The 16,628-nt window shown below is 43.8% G+C and overlaps 1 protein-coding gene across 1 annotated transcript in view; it reads right to left on the bottom strand.

The window, feature by feature from the left end:
* The window catches only part of LOC311242884 (uncharacterized protein), a gene marked incomplete at both ends in the record, with an annotated part of 157,494 nt that extends 143,818 nt beyond the window's left edge, over positions 1–13,676 (bottom strand). The window contains one exon of the mRNA XM_084331948.1: positions 13,118–13,676. Coding sequence (XP_084188074.1) covers positions 13,118–13,676 — 559 coding nt within the window. The remainder of the gene's footprint in view (positions 1–13,117) is intronic.
* Positions 13,677–16,628: the final 2,952 nt, after the last annotated feature.

Genomic DNA, 16,628 nt, shown 5'->3' with positions numbered 1-16,628 from the left:
GGAAGGGGTTCGGAGGGGGGTATAGGCTCTCTCTGGTGGTCGGGCTCAGGGTCGCTTGATCGGGTAGGGGAGGGTGCCCTTGACCCTTGTCTTGACGAGGCCCTGGAACCCCATGCGGAGGGAGGGGGTGTTGCCCTGGTGATCAGCTGCTCCATTATCCGCGCTTGTAATCGGTCGCGCTCGGCTTCGCGCTTGGTGAGAGCGAGGTCGCGCTCTGCTTCTCTTTGGGCACCGGCAGCGGCGCGCTGGGCTTCGGCGGCGGCGCGCTGGGCTTCGGCCCGGTCCCTTACCATATTCTCTTCCGTCTGAAGGCGTCTAATCTCTAGACGTATACGATCTTCGTCGCTCCGTTGCTGCGCCTGAAGGCGTTCTCTTTCCATGGAAGAATGTTCGCGCTCACTAAGCGTCTGTGCTTGGAGTCGATCGCGCTCTGTTGAGGCTGCTAGGCTGGCGAGGAATGCCTGTGCCAGCATCTTGTCCGCCTCGCTGGGGGAAGACGCTGGTTGAGGTGATCCGCTCCTGGCAGTACTCGTTGGAGATCTGTTCTCCTGTGGCGGGTCCTGGAGATCCATCTCCGGGGTGCTCTCCTCTTCTTGTAGCGGGTAGAGTTCCATCCCTGGAGGGCTGTCTTTATCCTGGAGCTCTCCGGGGACTACTTCTTCGGTCTTGGCGGGGGGTAAAGTCATGTCGGGTCCCTCCTGGTCCCTACCGTGAGCTTGGTCAGTTACGTTAGAACCCACTAGGGCCTCTATTGGCGGGGTAGCCTGGTCGATAGGGTCGGACATAATTTTACTATCTACTTTTTCCGCGTTTACCGTCTGTAGAAGGCTAGGTAGTATATTGGCAACGTAATCCTCTAAGTACTGAGGTGTCTGCCGTCTACGCTGCGGGCGATCTACTTTAGGAGAACCGTTTTGTGGAGTGTTCATCATAGGCCATGTCAATATTAATACCACTATATTAATATTACACTAGTTACCCTCCGGCTCGAAGGACCAATTGTAACTGAGGGGTACAATTCCCTGACTGTATTGATAAGTATGGTATCATTAAACCACTACCGCTTTATGTACTTTAATTACTGGCCATACAGTACATGATATCTAAATATAATGAACACTTCCCACAATGAACCGGTTCTACACAAAGTTGTCTTTAAGTATTTATTGCAGCAAAAGGTACATAATACTTCTCTATTATACTTTGAATGCACTTGTAAGGCAAAGGAATGTGCGTAGGCAAATCAACAATGAATGTCCATTCTCTGGTTACGCAGGAGGTAATTATACAACCTGAATCTTAGGGAATTATATCTATGGTACACTAGTAATATATAGCGGGAGATACTGGAAGGGTCCCCCTGGTTGTAAGCCAGCAGGGGTAGAGGATCTGTCGGTAGTAGAGAGTCTGGTCAACGATGACTAAGGAGACTCCAAGTACAGGAGACGGTGCAATAGCCTCTTGATCCACAGACGAATACAGCTGTTCTCCGTAGACTGTAGCTCCACAGTGAAGAAAGCTAGCCGGCCTCAGGCTCTCTGAGGCGCCGACTCGACTTGGCTCCTCACAGGGTAAATCCAACACGTGTAGGCGTCGGCGATTCTCCGCTCCATAAATCACAGGACCAAAACAAATATAATCCAGCCGCAAAGGGCTATGTAGTCGCCGGGTAGATTAATCCAGTGTACATGTCCACACGGTTCTCGTCTAGGTCTCCTCGGGTGAAAGCGCCATGAAAGCAGCCCAGCCTGGATAAGCACTCTAGCTGGTACGAGGAAGCGTTGGTGATGCTGGTCACTGTAGAACTTTAGCCGCACGATACACTATACACAAATAGACTATTACTGACTTAATAGAAATATGTCGCACTCGACGGTATAGCGCCAAACTCTGACAATTCAGTTATTAATTCGCACGCGGTCTCAATGCTCTATTTTGGGGCCAAACAGGCCATACTTCACCGCACGGAGTATCGTGGGTGAGGCTTCAACTTATTGGGTAACTCTTGACTTCTGACTAAGTGCTTCTGTATTCACCTGCGCCATATTTATATGCACGGCGAACAAACTAGTGCCAACCTCATTTCTGTCTCGTAGCCCTGGGCAAGGCCGGGCATGTTCAGACATGTCTTGACGGTGACTTTGAACCTGACTCTGGAGGCGCGGCTCTGGCGCCTGTGGACCGCTGTCCAATAGGAGAATGAAATATTATGGTCTGGGCTAAAGGGATATTCCGTGTATATGTACAAGGAATATACAAGGGATATCAAACGATATACAAATACTATGCAATATATATCAATCAATAAATATATATATTCGGTTTAATCTGATCCTTTGTAACACCTACAATAGAAAATGAGTTCCACAATAACTCACAATAATACACAGAACTAACTAAACACTTGTGTACCTGGTAGCTTCACATCAGGCTTCACACAGGTGCCACACATCATTAATGAACACTTCCTACACAGGTGCCACACGGCATTAATGAACTCTTCCTACACAGGTGCCACACATAATTAATTAACACTTCCTACACAGGTGCCACACATAATTAATTAACACTTCCTACACAGGTGCCACACATCATTAATTAACTCTTCCTACACAGGTGCCACACATCATTAATTAACTCTTCCTACACAGGTGCCACACATCATTAATTAACACTTCCTACACAGGTGCCACACGTCATTAATTAACCTACCCAGCTAATAGCAACACCAATAACAACCACAACCCTGATAATATAATAAATATATGCATGAATGTATGTATGATAATATGAATGAATGTAGCACTCCCAGGTGTGCACCTTTGGTTTGTGCTACTGACGGTAAAGGAAATTAATGATGGGGGGGTGGTTTTGACATTCTCAGTACAATAACAGAAGGGAATGGTGAATGTTTGGTGTGTGTGTGTGTGTGTGTGTGTGTGTGTGTGTGTGTGTGTGTGTGTGTGTGTGTGTGTGTGTGTGTGTGTGTGTGTGTGTGTGTGTGTATGCGCGCTGCTCGCAGTCCGTGACGGAACCACTCCGTCACACTTTCTCTCTCTCTTTCTATGTGTGTGTGTGTGTGTGTACTGTATGTGTGTGTGCATGCATGCGTGTGTATGTGTGTGTGTGACTGTGCATGTGTGTATGTAATTGTACATGTATGTGATTATGTCTGTGTGTGTGTGTCTCTCTCTCTCTCACGCATGTGTGTGTGTGTGTGTGTGTGTGTGTGTGTGTGTGTGTGTGTGTGTGTGTGTGTGTGTGTGTGTGTGTGTGTGTGTGTGTGTGTGTGTGTGTATGCACGCTGCTCGCAGTCCATGATGGAGCCACTCCATCACACTTTCTCGCTCTCTTTCTCTGTGTGTGTGTGTACTGTATGTGTGTGTGCATGCATGCGTGCGTGCGTATGTGTGTGTGTGTGTGTATGTGACTGTGCATGTGTGTATGTGTGTATGTAATTGTACATGTATGTGTGTGTGTGTGTGTGTGTGTGTGTGTGTGTGTGTGTGTGTGTGTGTGTGTGTGTGTGTGTGTGTGTGTGTGTGTGTGTGTGTGTGTGTGTGTGTGCGCGTGCGTGCGTGCGTGCGTGCGCGTGTGTGTGTGTGTGTATCAAAGAGAAAATGTCTGTGTGAACATATTTTCTGGACTGGCTTGTCAACAGCCATTAGCTAATTGCTCTGCAATTTAACAGGAAATAGAAGGCATTTGTTTCAACCGCAGGCAGCCGCCAACGGTAGCGACCTCTCAGGCCTCTCAGGCCTTTTACAGAGCTTTTACATAGTAACCCTAGAAGAGCAGCATGGCAGCATGACATCATCATATTCAACACAACACAACACACACACACACACACACACACACACACACACACACACACACACACACACACACACACATATAAAGCCCATTGTACTGTATGTATTCCATAGCATGCTCAGTCTAAACCCTCTGGAACTCCCTCCCTGCAGAACTCTGCACCGCCCCAACTCTGGACTCATTCAAAAAACTGCTCAAAACCCACCTCTTCAACTTGGCCTTTAACCCCTAATTTCTCACTTTGTATGTTGTGTCTGTCCACTATGTTTATTACTTTTGTTATTCCCCCCCCCCCCCCCACCCCCCCCCATGTAAAGCGACCTTGGGTCTTCTGAAAGGCGCTATATAAAATGAAGTTATTATTAAACACTGCTGCTGATGCAGTGTGTTACTACTCGCGGGGGGAAAAAACAGTGTATGTGTTTGTTTTGTATTTGTTACTTGTTACTCGTGGTTTTATGTCTTGTGTATTCATGCTGTTGCTTATTCCCTGTGGTTCTATGTTTCTCTGTTAATTTGTTTTGCTTATTGTCAGTGTCTTTGGGTTCTTGAAAAGCGCTATATAAATAAAATGTATTATTATTATTATTACAGTTTGGACCATGTATACCATCATCACTACTACTACTACTACTGTCTGATTGAATCCTGCCACTCACTACTGTTCACTACTACTACTACTGTCTGATTGAATCCTGCCACTCACTACTGTTCACTACTACTACTACTGTCTGATTGAATCCTGCCACTCACTACTGTTCACTACTACTACTACTGTCTGATTGAATCCTGCCACTCACTACTGTTCACTACTACTACTACTGTCTGATTGAATCCTGCCACTCGCTACTGTTCACTACTACTACTGTTATCACTATCACCATTACTACTTTGTTCTATGTTCTATTATTATTACTACCTATCCCACCTGTACGCCTGAATACTTTAGACAACAAATGTTTGTTTCCGCGTCTCTGATTGGCCAGGTCATGTGACATGTACGCCCAATCGTGGGACCGCAAGTTTCTACACTGGTTAAGCTTAGGCGCTCTTTCGAAGTTGGTTAAGGTTAGAGTTTGATAGAACGCCTGCCCTGATTCCAAACTCTAACCTTAACCAACTGCGAAAGAGTCGCCTAAGCTTAACCAGTGATAAACTAGGCGTTAGGTAGTTTGCAGGCTGTTAGACCCGGAAATAGGCGAAGAACTTGCCGTCCCACGATTGGCGCACATGTCACATGACCTGGCCAATCAGAGCGCAAAACTCGAACGCGGAAACAAACATTTGTTGTCGAAAGTATACACGCTACCTGTACACTTTCTCCACAGGGATTAATAAAGGGGGCGACAGTGGCTCGGGAGATAGAGCAGTCGTCTGGTAATCCAGAGGTTCTCGGTTCGATTCCCGCTCCTCCTTGGCAGTGAGTCGAAGTGTCCTTGAGCAAGACACTTAACCCCTAATTGCTCCTGATGAGCAGGTTGGCTCCTTGCATGGTCGCCTCTGCCGTCGGTGAGTGTGAATGTGTGAGTGAATGGGTCAAATGTGAGGAACGAATTGAAAAGCGCTTTGGATGAAAGCGCTATATTATAAATGCAGCCATTTACCAATAAAGGAACACAGGACTTGACTTGTCTTCTTGCCAAGCACTTTACGAATCACAACTGTGTTCTCAATAGGGACGTCCCCATATCAGACTTTGGTGGCATGATTATTATCAGAGGAAATATCACATTTTCACGGTTATCAACACTATGGAAAGGAAAAGACACACAAGCTAGGCTAAACGTTAGTTGAAAGATAATTAGCTTAATTCATGTCCTAATATAGTTAATGAACTACAGTATGTATCATCAATTATATCCAGTTTGATTTTATAGTGCAATGTGTGGCTACTTAGGCATAATAAAAAATATAGTTTGTTTCCTGTTGGTTGTCAGTTAAGGCCATGGTAGGGAATTTATTTTATAAAAAATTTAATTTTATTCTTTCCCACGGCGACTATGGATAGGGAATTTCTTTATTTAATTAAAATGTTCACAACAACATGGATGCATGTACTCTGCCAGCATGTTTAATATCCATAATACTAAAGGTTTGACTAAGATTTCTATGAAACGTTATAATTCTTTTTTTTTTAATTGATTTTTTTTATATGCTATATATATTTTTTTAAACTCATAAAATATATTGGGTCGCACCTTTTTTTAGGCCTTAAACACCATAGTAGGAATATACAGAGGGAGAGAGAGAGAGAGAGAGAGAGAGAGAGAGAGAGAGAGAGAGAGAGAGAGAGAGAGAGAGAGAGAGAGAGAGTCCCTCCCACTCCAATCTGCAGCTGGTTTGAAAATGAAAGTAAACACACTTCTCTACTCTGTGAACGGACTCCAGGGGAGTTTTAACAGCCGTTACGTCCGTCTCAACTAAGGGGGGCACCTCATCATGGTTAATAAATCATAGATTGAAAAGTATCCGTCCGAAGTGTAAAGACCTCAAGAAGACCCCAAAGGCTGTGCCTGGTCACATATTAGGAATTTCCTAATTGAGAAGAAATGAAAAACGCTATAATACAATTGTTATTTTTATGTGAAAGACTAATGCCAACCATATATGACAAGAATAGTAATTTGTTTCCAGTTTATTGTGAGATAAGTGAGATTTTCCTGGTCAAAATATAGATTTTTGTCTGTTCAGGGACATGAGGATGGACCAGGTTGTATGAAATACTTGCCAATAGATTAAACTGTCCCTGATGAAGACAGACAGGAGCACTTGGATTGGGCCCTGGGCCCCACACCAAAACCCATGGCTGCTCCCGGCTGCCCTTGGGGGGAAGGACGACGGGATGGGTCCAGCGCAAAAAGGCATTTCATCAGCGACCCAATGCATGTGTGTGTGTGTGTGTGTTCCTGTGTGTCGCCCATCTTACATGTGTGTGTTGCTGCATGACAAATAAAGACTTGGTAAATGGCTGCTTTTTTATATAGCACTTTTATCCAAAGCGCTTTACAATTTGTTGTCAATTTGACCCATTCACTCACACATTCACTCACACATTCACACGCTGATGGCGGAGGCAACCATGCAAGGTGCCACCCTGCTCATCAGGAGCAATTAGGGGTTAAGTGTCTTGCTCATGGACACATGGACACGCTGCCCGGGAGGAGCGGGAATCGAACTGGGAACCTCCGGATTGCCAGACGACTGCTCTACCTCCCGAGGAGCCACTGACTTCTTGACATCTCTAATTAATAATAATTAATGAATAAAAAAAAATAAAAATCAGGACCGTCTGAAAAGAATATCGTCAGACAAATGTTAAGAAGTACACAAAGATATGTATGTACACAACAGCACCAACAACAACAACAACAACAACGACGAAGGCTGATGTGTGTAGTCTTAGGACTGAAAAAAAAACGATCAATCGAGCCACAAAAGGTCCAAACACTTGTTTACACAAGTACGCCTTACGGTCAAATACGTAGAGACCACTTTGAAGAGTGCAGGAGGAGGGAGTGCTGGAGAGATAAAGCGAGCGCTGCGGAGAGCTCAGCCACAACATGTGCCGGGGCTGCGATATCGCCGACGGGAGCGATAAATCACCCACGTCAGGCATGAATGGGAATGCACTGGAAACAAAGCATAATGGAGCGCTCAGCCCCTCTCCTCCAGCTCCTGCCTCCTCTCTGTCTGAGAGGACAACGGTCACAGTGGCTCAGGGGACATGGGTTTTATCAATGGGGATTCTGACAGCTTTGTTAGCGTAATGTCACTGTACACACGTGCAACACCGGGTCTGGTTACTATTATGCCTCGGCTGTCTCGTGCTTTGCTTGGGTACTGCACAATGTGAAAGAAAAATGCTGTAATACAATTGTTATTTTTATGTGAAAGACTAATGCCAACCAAGAAAGAATAGTGATTTGTTTCCAGTTTATTGTGAGATAAACTGGTCAAAATACTGATTTTCGTCTGTTCTGGGTTTTTTGTCAAATCTTAAAGGGACATCAGGATGGACATGTGTGTGAGCAAGTGAGCATGCATGTGAATTTGACTGTGCGTGTGTGTGTGTTTGTGTCTGTATGCATGTGTGTATGTGATTGTGCATGTGTGTATGTGATTGTGCATGTGTGTATGTGATTGCGTGTGTGTGATTGTAAACGGTAAATGGTGCGTTTATATAGCAGCTTTTATCCAAAGCGCTTTACAATTTGTTCCTCACATTTTACCCGTTCACTCACTGACGGCAGAGGCAACCACGCAAGGTGCCAACCTGCACATCGGGAGCAATTAGGGGTTTAGTGTCTTGCTCAAGGACAGGCTGCCAGGGAGGAGCGGGAATCAAACCGGGAACCTTCGGATTACCAGACGACTGCTCTACCTCCTGAGCCATTGTCGCCCGCAATTTTGCATGTATTGTGGATGCATGTGATTGTGCTGCATGTCTGTATGTGATTGTGCACGTATGTGATTAAGCATGTGTGTGACTGTGTGCATGTGTGTGTACAGTATGTGATTGTACATGTATGTGGTTGTGTGTGTGTCTGTGTGTGCGTGTGTGTGTGCGTGTGCGTGTGCGTGTGCGTGTGCGTGTGTGTGTGTGTGTGTGTGTGTATGTAGACTGCATACTGTAAGCAGTGGCTGAATGAATAATTCAGTATACATAGGAAAGTCGTACAGAACACAACATCGTTCAAAATAAGCCATCAATTGTAATGTCCTATGAAACATTCTAACCAAATCTTAGTTCAGGGCTTTGAAAGAATGAAAGACAATTCAGCCATTTGATGAAAAGACTACACTCCAAGAATTCAATGTAATCAATGTCACTCCACACCAATTCACACCTGGTAACAATAAAGGCCCAGCTTCCAGTCTGTCGTTCCTTTGTTATTCCAATGACTGTATTTTGACCCAATTTTTTTTTATTGACCACTACCACGGCCGCACTGCTCTGGGAGGCTCAGACTAAACAGCAATACCTTGTCTTATAGGGACTGCTATCTTCATTCAGTTGTAATTAACGCAACACTCGATCACCAGCCATTCACATTCACAATTTAAAACCTTGATCTCCGACCTTTGTCAGTCAAGTTGTACGTGTTTTAATTGATCCTTACTTTTGTCTCGCCTTGTTGTCTTATTGTTATGCATTTATATGCCGTGTGATTGTACATATGTCTTTTCTTTTAGCTTATTTCTGTATGTACACTCGAAGTGACTGTAAATGAGGGAAACCTCTCACTCTCAATAGGTGTCAAACTAAATGCATGTGTGCAAAACTGAGTTTTTGGATGTGTGTGAGATTATGTACAAAATACAGCATTGTTTTGTTTTTTTAAGTGGCCCTTTAAGTGGTATTGAATACTTGCTTGTAGTGTAGTGGATGCAGTGCCCTCAGCTCACTCATTGTGTCCCAGGGGGGGATAGATGAATGAATGGATGGGTGGGCGGTTGGTAGGTTGATTGATTGATTGGATTGGATTTATTGGTCTGTATTCAATTTATATATTGAATGGATATGCCTGAAAGAACAAATGAATGAACAGATACTCAAATGCATCTACTATGACAGAATCAGAGGACTGTAAATCCTCAGTGCCAGTCTGTTAACGGTTTGCTTGCAAAGTAGAGCGGACAAGACAAGGGTCTCCACGACTGACTGACTGACTGACTGACTGAACCAATAAACAACCAAACCAAAGAATGAACTGAAAGAAATTGAAAAAATATCTATCGTTTGCTGTTGAAAGCAATCATCCGGGAAATGGGATCTGTCACAGCAGCACACCTGAGGAGGTGTTCACCGACAGATAGGAGAGAAAGGACCAGGAGAAGACGAGAGGGGTCGAACACACTTTGCCCTTAGCCTGACTGAACAGTATTGACCGAGTACTGGCAGAGGAAGGCAGATTATGGGGGTAATCTTGCGTTTCTGAAGCGGCAGAATGTTCTCTGACATTTAAAGGCCCGGTTTTCCCGGGCCTCTTTTGTGAGTGTATAAATTATGGGTTTGATTCTAGGGAAAATAGACCCGCCGGTATTATCTCTCTGCAGCTGTCACATCCCCAGGATAAAGGTCTGTTTTCACCGGGACACAAACCATTCATACCTTCACCGTTCACGGCGGAAAGGAATAAAACATTCAGTCCATTCTTTTTTATCACAACCTCAGTAAATCAGTTTGAGGGTGAGACGTTATTTTTATATTACAATTCCTTTCACGGGGGAAAGAAACACATTGCCTCTTTAGTAATCGTACCACCTCCTGTCAGCAATGTGCGTGGAGCCTAGTGGACTTGCCCATATGAGCCTTTCTGGTGAGGCTCCGGCTCCTCCAGACAGCGCATCGGTGTGTCCTTGAGCAAGACACTTAAAGGAACACGCCAACATTTTGGGACATTAGCTTACCGTCTTCTCCAGAGAGAGACGATAAGAAAGATCGATACCAGTTTCCCCTCTGTGCATTCAGTAGAAAAAAATCTGGCAGCCCGTTAGCCTAGCTTAGCACAATGAATGGACGCGGACATGACCGGTTAGCCTAGGCATTGTCCAACTAACACCTCTTTCCCCGAAGGCTAGCCGACAATGTCCGCTTCCATTCATTGTGCTAAGCTAGGCTAACGTGCAGCCAGATAACTTTCTACTTTCTAAACACGTTTCGCAATCAGGCCACATCAATGTGGAACGCCCTACCCAAAGCTATAAAGGAATGTGAATCCCTACCCACATTCAAAACCGCTCTTAAAGAGCACCTACGGGAGGCTGCAATTCGAAACTGGCCACCGTAAATGTCCAAACCCCCCCACCCCCACCCCCTCCTAATAGACAGTCTCCTCCCCACCGTATGTATATATTCTCTCCCCGCCGTATGTATATTTCTCTCCCACCCACCCACCCCCTCCTAATGTACAGTCCCCTCCACATCATATGTATATATTCTCTCCCCACCGTATGTATATTTCTCTCCCACCCACCCACCCCGTCCTAATGTACAGTCCCCTCCCCATCATATGTATATACTCTGTCAGGATCTACGGGTAACAGTACTGTATATTTGCATATCGTATATGTCACAAATGTAACAGTACTATATAACTGTATGTCATGTATGTCCCTATGCCATAAATGTCATGATGTCATATATGTTGTGTAATGTCATAAATGTCACTATGAATTGAAAATGGGGGACCCTGATGTAAACAAGACGAAAGTCTTTCTCTGGTCTGCATCCCTTTAACAATTGTGTGCATTGAGCCGTACTGTACTGTACCCATTCTGCAATCTGTTAAATAAAGTTCTCATTCATTCATTCATTCTGAACGCACAGAGAGGAAACTGGTATCTATCTTCTTGTTCAGTTCAGTTCAGTTCAGTTCAGAGTTTTTATTTGCCACATGGAATAATACAATCATAGTTTCTTCATTAAAAAAATCATAAATAGTCATTCCATGGACAAAAGGAGCAGGAAGAAGAATAAATCTTATAGTTACCTGCCCCTTATTCCTAAACTAACATGTATTTTCTTAATGGTCGGCGTACAACCTTATTTACAAAAATAATCATTTATACCATTATAAAAGAAACACAATCCACAGTTAAACAAGAAAAATTTAAATAATAATAATAATGATAAAGAATAAAGAAGAAAAGAAAGAGAAGAGAAAAAAAAGAAAAGATCTCACCATTCAGATTAGGGGTGGACGGTATGGTCTAAAATTTATATCACGGTATAATTTTAAGGATAGACGGTTACGGTATATATCACGGTATATTCATTTATATAATTTTTTTTTTTTTAATTCTTCTGAAGGGGTAAAACACTGGTATGGCAGCTATTATTGTACTCTTGTATTACTAGGACATATTTCACATAGTACAGAGGTATTTTAAGAACATTTATTGTGCAAAAATGACAGCAGGATAGGAGGTTTCTTTCCCTCAAACAACTCAAACTAGTAAACACAATAAAACTCCAAGGCTCCAACATAACTTAGTGTACTGTACTGGTACTGTACATGTTTACTTGGCCTCATTGCTTGTACCCTTAAACAATAAAATATAGCAGCATAAAATCAAATTGAAAAGTAAATTCAAGAACAGCAGGACAAGAACTTTTTTCCCCAAACAATATACCAACTCTCATAATACAAAATTACTAAATAAAACAGTGCAAGTGTTACTCTCTCTTAGTGCAAAAATAAATAAGTAAACATTCCTTTTTGTGATGCTTACTTAACCAGCCTAATTTATTAAGCCAGCTACACTACAGGTTATTAGCCAGGAAGACAAGTCTGTCAACGGTATCTGGCTTCAGAGCAGATCTGTGGCAGGTCACAATGTTGCCACCAGTGCTGAATGCCCTCTCTGAAGGGGCACTAGTATTACTAGGACATATTTCACATAGTACAGAGGTATTTTAAGAACATTTATTGTGCAAAAATGACAGCAGGATAGGAGGTTTCTTTCCCTCAAACAACTCAAACTAGTAAACACAATAAAACTCCAAGGCTCCAACATAACTTAGTGTACTGTACTGGTACTGTACATGTTTACTTGGCCTCATTGCTTGTACCCTTAAACAATAAAATATAGCAGCATAAAATCAAATTGAAAAGTAAATTCAAGTACAGCAGGACAGGGGGTTTCTTTCCCTGGCTCAAACACAATACAACTCCAACTTAACTTTAGTGTACTTGTTTACTTGGCCTCATTGCTTGTACCCTTAAACAATAAAATATAGCAGCATAAAATCAAATTGAAAAGTAAATTCAAGTACAGCAGGACAGGGGGTTTCTTTCCCTGGCTCAAACACAATACAACTCCAACTTAACTTTAGTGTACTTGTTTACTTGGCCTCATTGCTTGTACCCTTAAACAATAAAATATAGCAGCATAAAATCAAATTGAAAAGTAAATTCAAGAACAGCAGGACAAGAACTTTTTTCCCCAAACAATATACCAACTCTCATAATACAAAATTACTAAATAAAACAGTGCAAGTGTTACTCTCTCTTAGTGCAAAAATAAATAAGTAAACATTCCTTTTTGTGATGCTTACTTAACCAGCCTAATTTATTAAGCCAGCTACACTACAGGTTATTAGCCAGGAAGACAAGTCTGTCAACGGTATCTGGCTTCAGAGCAGATCTGTGGCAGGTCACAATGTTGCCACCAGTGCTGAATGCCCTCTCTGAAGGGGCACTAGTGGCAGGAATACAAAGGTACTTCCTGGCCAAGCCTGCCACTCTTGGGAAATTAGCTTGGTGCAGCCTCCACCACTGCAGTGGATCTGTCTCACCATCGACCTCCATTGCCTGCAGGTAGCTCTTGAGCTCAACTTCAATTGCATCTCTGGAGAGGGCAACTGGGCCAGTTTGTTCAACTGTCTTTTTGAAAAAGCTACCCAGACTTCGCTTTGCTTTCTTCTGTGGTGCTGCAGTCGTCCCTGCAGTTTCTACTGCAGCTCCTCCCGCCTGCTGCTCCTCTGTGGATGCTGCTGCTGCCTGCCTTTCTAGCAATCTCTCAATCTCTGCTGCAGCTCTGGTTTTAATAAAATCTTTCCTGTTATCAGCGATGTACGTTGTTTTGAAACGTGGATCTAGGAGGGAGGCCATGTCGAGAAGGTCATCGGTTTTATGGTCATCGTATTTCTCGTTTAAATACTCGAGGATGGACCTCTTCAGCTCTTTTGTCAGGTCTGTGTCACTGTCATCTTGAGCTGGAGACAGAACAGTGTTGTTGAGAAGATGGAGCACAGGTTTGAGGTATGACACACTGACGTATTCTTCCCCGGACAGTGCATCTGTGAACTCCAGCAGGGGGCCGAGGGTCTTGCTCACAGATTCCAAAACATCCATCTCTTGCCATGATGGTGCCAGGTGCCGTTTTTTTTTATCAGCTTTAAGGACCTGAGATATGGCCTTCTCCTGTTCAATCACCCTCTGGATCATTTGCTGTCGAGATCCCCATCTGGTTGGCGATTCAGTGATGAGGCGGTGAGGAGGTAGTCGAAGTTCAGCCTGGGCAGTGGCCATTTCTCTCTTCCTTTTCCATGAGTAGGAAAAGCTGCTCACAATTTTCTTGCATATGCCAACTGCACGTTCAACACGGGGCTCTTTGGCACTTCTCTCTGTAAAATAATTCATATTCATTATTCTAGATGTACATATTTGACAACACGCATAAAATAATATACATAAAATTAAAATGTATGAGGATGTGTTTATAAATATATAGAATAATGAATATTATGAATTATTCTATATATATATTTTTTATTTTATTTTATTTAACCTTTATTTATCCAGGCAAGCAATTAAGAACACATTCTTATATACAAAAGCAGCCTGTATGTCATTGTACACACACACACACACACATCCCATTTCTCATACATTTTATGTGTATTTGACAATAAGCACAACAGCACCGATAGTTACTTAGTTATAATACCATTCCTGTGCCTCTTATTTTTAGACTTTATTTAACTAAATTAGTTGTCTGCAGTCATTGGAAGATTGCACAAAATAATTTCATCCAGTCGTTTATAATTGATGGAAACTTGTGATGTGACAATAACGTTGAGTTTGAGCTTGTGTGTGTGTGTGTGTGTGTGTGTGTGTGTAGACCTACCGATGGCGAGGTGCAGCCTGTGGCCGAAGCACTGCAGTCTTGTCCAGTCGTTGAGTCCCGCTGCTTTGATAACGTTTGCGGCATTATCGGTTGTTATGCTGACTTGCGACTCTTCTTTAAGTCCCCATGATTCCAGCGCTTCCCTCAAGCCTTGGGCTATCTCTTCTCCAGTGTGGTCCTCCGGGAAATATGAAGTTTGTAAGCATTTGCTGCACAACTCCCACTCGTCGTTGATGAAGTGGACCGTTAAACTTAAGTAAGGCTCCATGGTGCGACTTGACCACAAGTCAGTGGTCGTTGCATAATGTTGAATTGTACGGAGTTCTTTCTCCACTTGCTCACGGACCTTGCTATATAGTTTTGGCATTTCAATTGCGCTAAAGTGCCTGCGGGCAGGTAACGTGTATCTGGGATCCAGTGTTTTGACCATGTCTATAAAGCCCTTTCTATCGACCGTTTGGAAAGGAACCATGTGTTTACATAAGTAAACAGTGACGGCATTAGTTATTTCGGTCCACCGCTGGCTTTTTTTGTCATAAGGAATGCCTTTGGAAAACGCCTGAGTGAGTGATGTCTGAGCTGCAGGGACAGCTTTTTTCTTACTTGACGCTACCGGAGCCGGAGGACGCAGCCTGTTGCTTTCTTCATATTCCAACACGTGTTTTGATTTTAAGTGAAAGAACAGATTGCTGGTATTACCACCCTTTGCACTCACTGTCTTCCGACATAATTTACATATCACCGTTTTCTGCTCGGTGTCTGTAGTTTTAAAGCCAAACCATGTCCATACAATGGAATTTGCACCGATCTTTTTGATCAATTCCTCCTCGTCGTTGTCAGCCATTTCTCCGTTGTTATGAGACCAGTAGCAGCCTGCACGGCGCACGCGTCTCATTGCATTGCTGCTAGTGCCTCCCACTGTGGTTACGACATTGCTGCTTTTTTTTTCTTTTCTACCGGTTGCACGGTATTGGTCCAAATCCATACCGTGGCGCAAATTAATACCGTTTATACCGTATACCGTTCATACCGTCCACCCCTAATTCAGATCACATTTTGATTTTCATACTGACTAAATATTTTTTTTTTATAATCTTTTTTGAATTGATAAACACTGTTACACCCCTTAAGCTCGCTATGGAGAGAATTCCACAACTTTACACCAATAACTGAAGGACACATCTGTTTAAGTGTGGTACGTGCAAACTGATGTTTAAAATTGTATTTTCTCCTACTAAACTGTCTCTGTCTCTCTCAGGAGAATACGATAGGCTAATTTCCACAAATGTCGGCGTGTCCCTTTAACCCCTAATTGCTCCCGCTGAGCAGGTCGGCACCTCACACGATCGGTCGCCTCCGCCCGTCGGTCGTGTGAATGTGTGAGTGAACGGGGGTGAATGTGAGGCGCATCCAAGTGCTTTGGATAAAAGCTGTACATATGAACGCCGTCCATTTACCTTCTGCAATTTTACAAGCCACACAGGGGGCGGCTACGTGGCGTAGTGGGCAAGGCGCTCGCCACGAATGACGGAGACGCTGGGCTCGCCTGTTCGAGCCCAGCGCTCCACATTTGCTTTCAGTTTAGCTGGTCGTTCATACTAATACACATTGGCCGTATTAGGGGGTGGGAAACTGATGGGTGGGGATCGGGCGTTGTGGACAGCGACTCCTACAGGTCGGTTGGTTGTGCGCCTGCGCAGTAGAATCAGGAAGTGTCGGGGGCAGCGTGAGCCTCCCACGCGTTACTCCTCGCCACTGTGCTATATATGACTTAGTCCACATTGCAGCCGGCTTGTGGGAGGCAAGAAACAGCGTTCGTGACAGGGGAGGGTTGAAATTGGATGATATACGAAATTGGGATGGGAGAAAATATAGAAAATGGGAGAAAAAGTGGAGAAAAAAAAAAAAAAGCCACACAGATGAACAAACACGAATAAAAGCTAGAAGCTCGGCAACGAATATGCTCCAGATTCCCCGGAAAACCCAATTCACACGACAACCGTTTCACACGCTTAGATAAACTCAAGACACGGTCCAGTGACGCGCTCACACAGTCTGCAGGGGGCTGTTGTTGGAGCCATATAGAATAATGAATAGATAAGCTCCCCTCCCTCCGAGCGTCTACCTCGCCGTGGGTACCGGGTGGCGACACCACGTTACCATGGGGACCGTCCTTG

Source organism: Notolepis coatsorum (genome assembly GCF_963971535.1).
Source record: "Notolepis coatsorum genome assembly, chromosome: 16".
In the NCBI taxonomy this organism is placed as follows: Eukaryota; Metazoa; Chordata; class Actinopteri; order Aulopiformes; family Paralepididae; genus Notolepis; species Notolepis coatsorum.
This window is presented reverse-complemented; position numbering and strand designations above follow the sequence as displayed.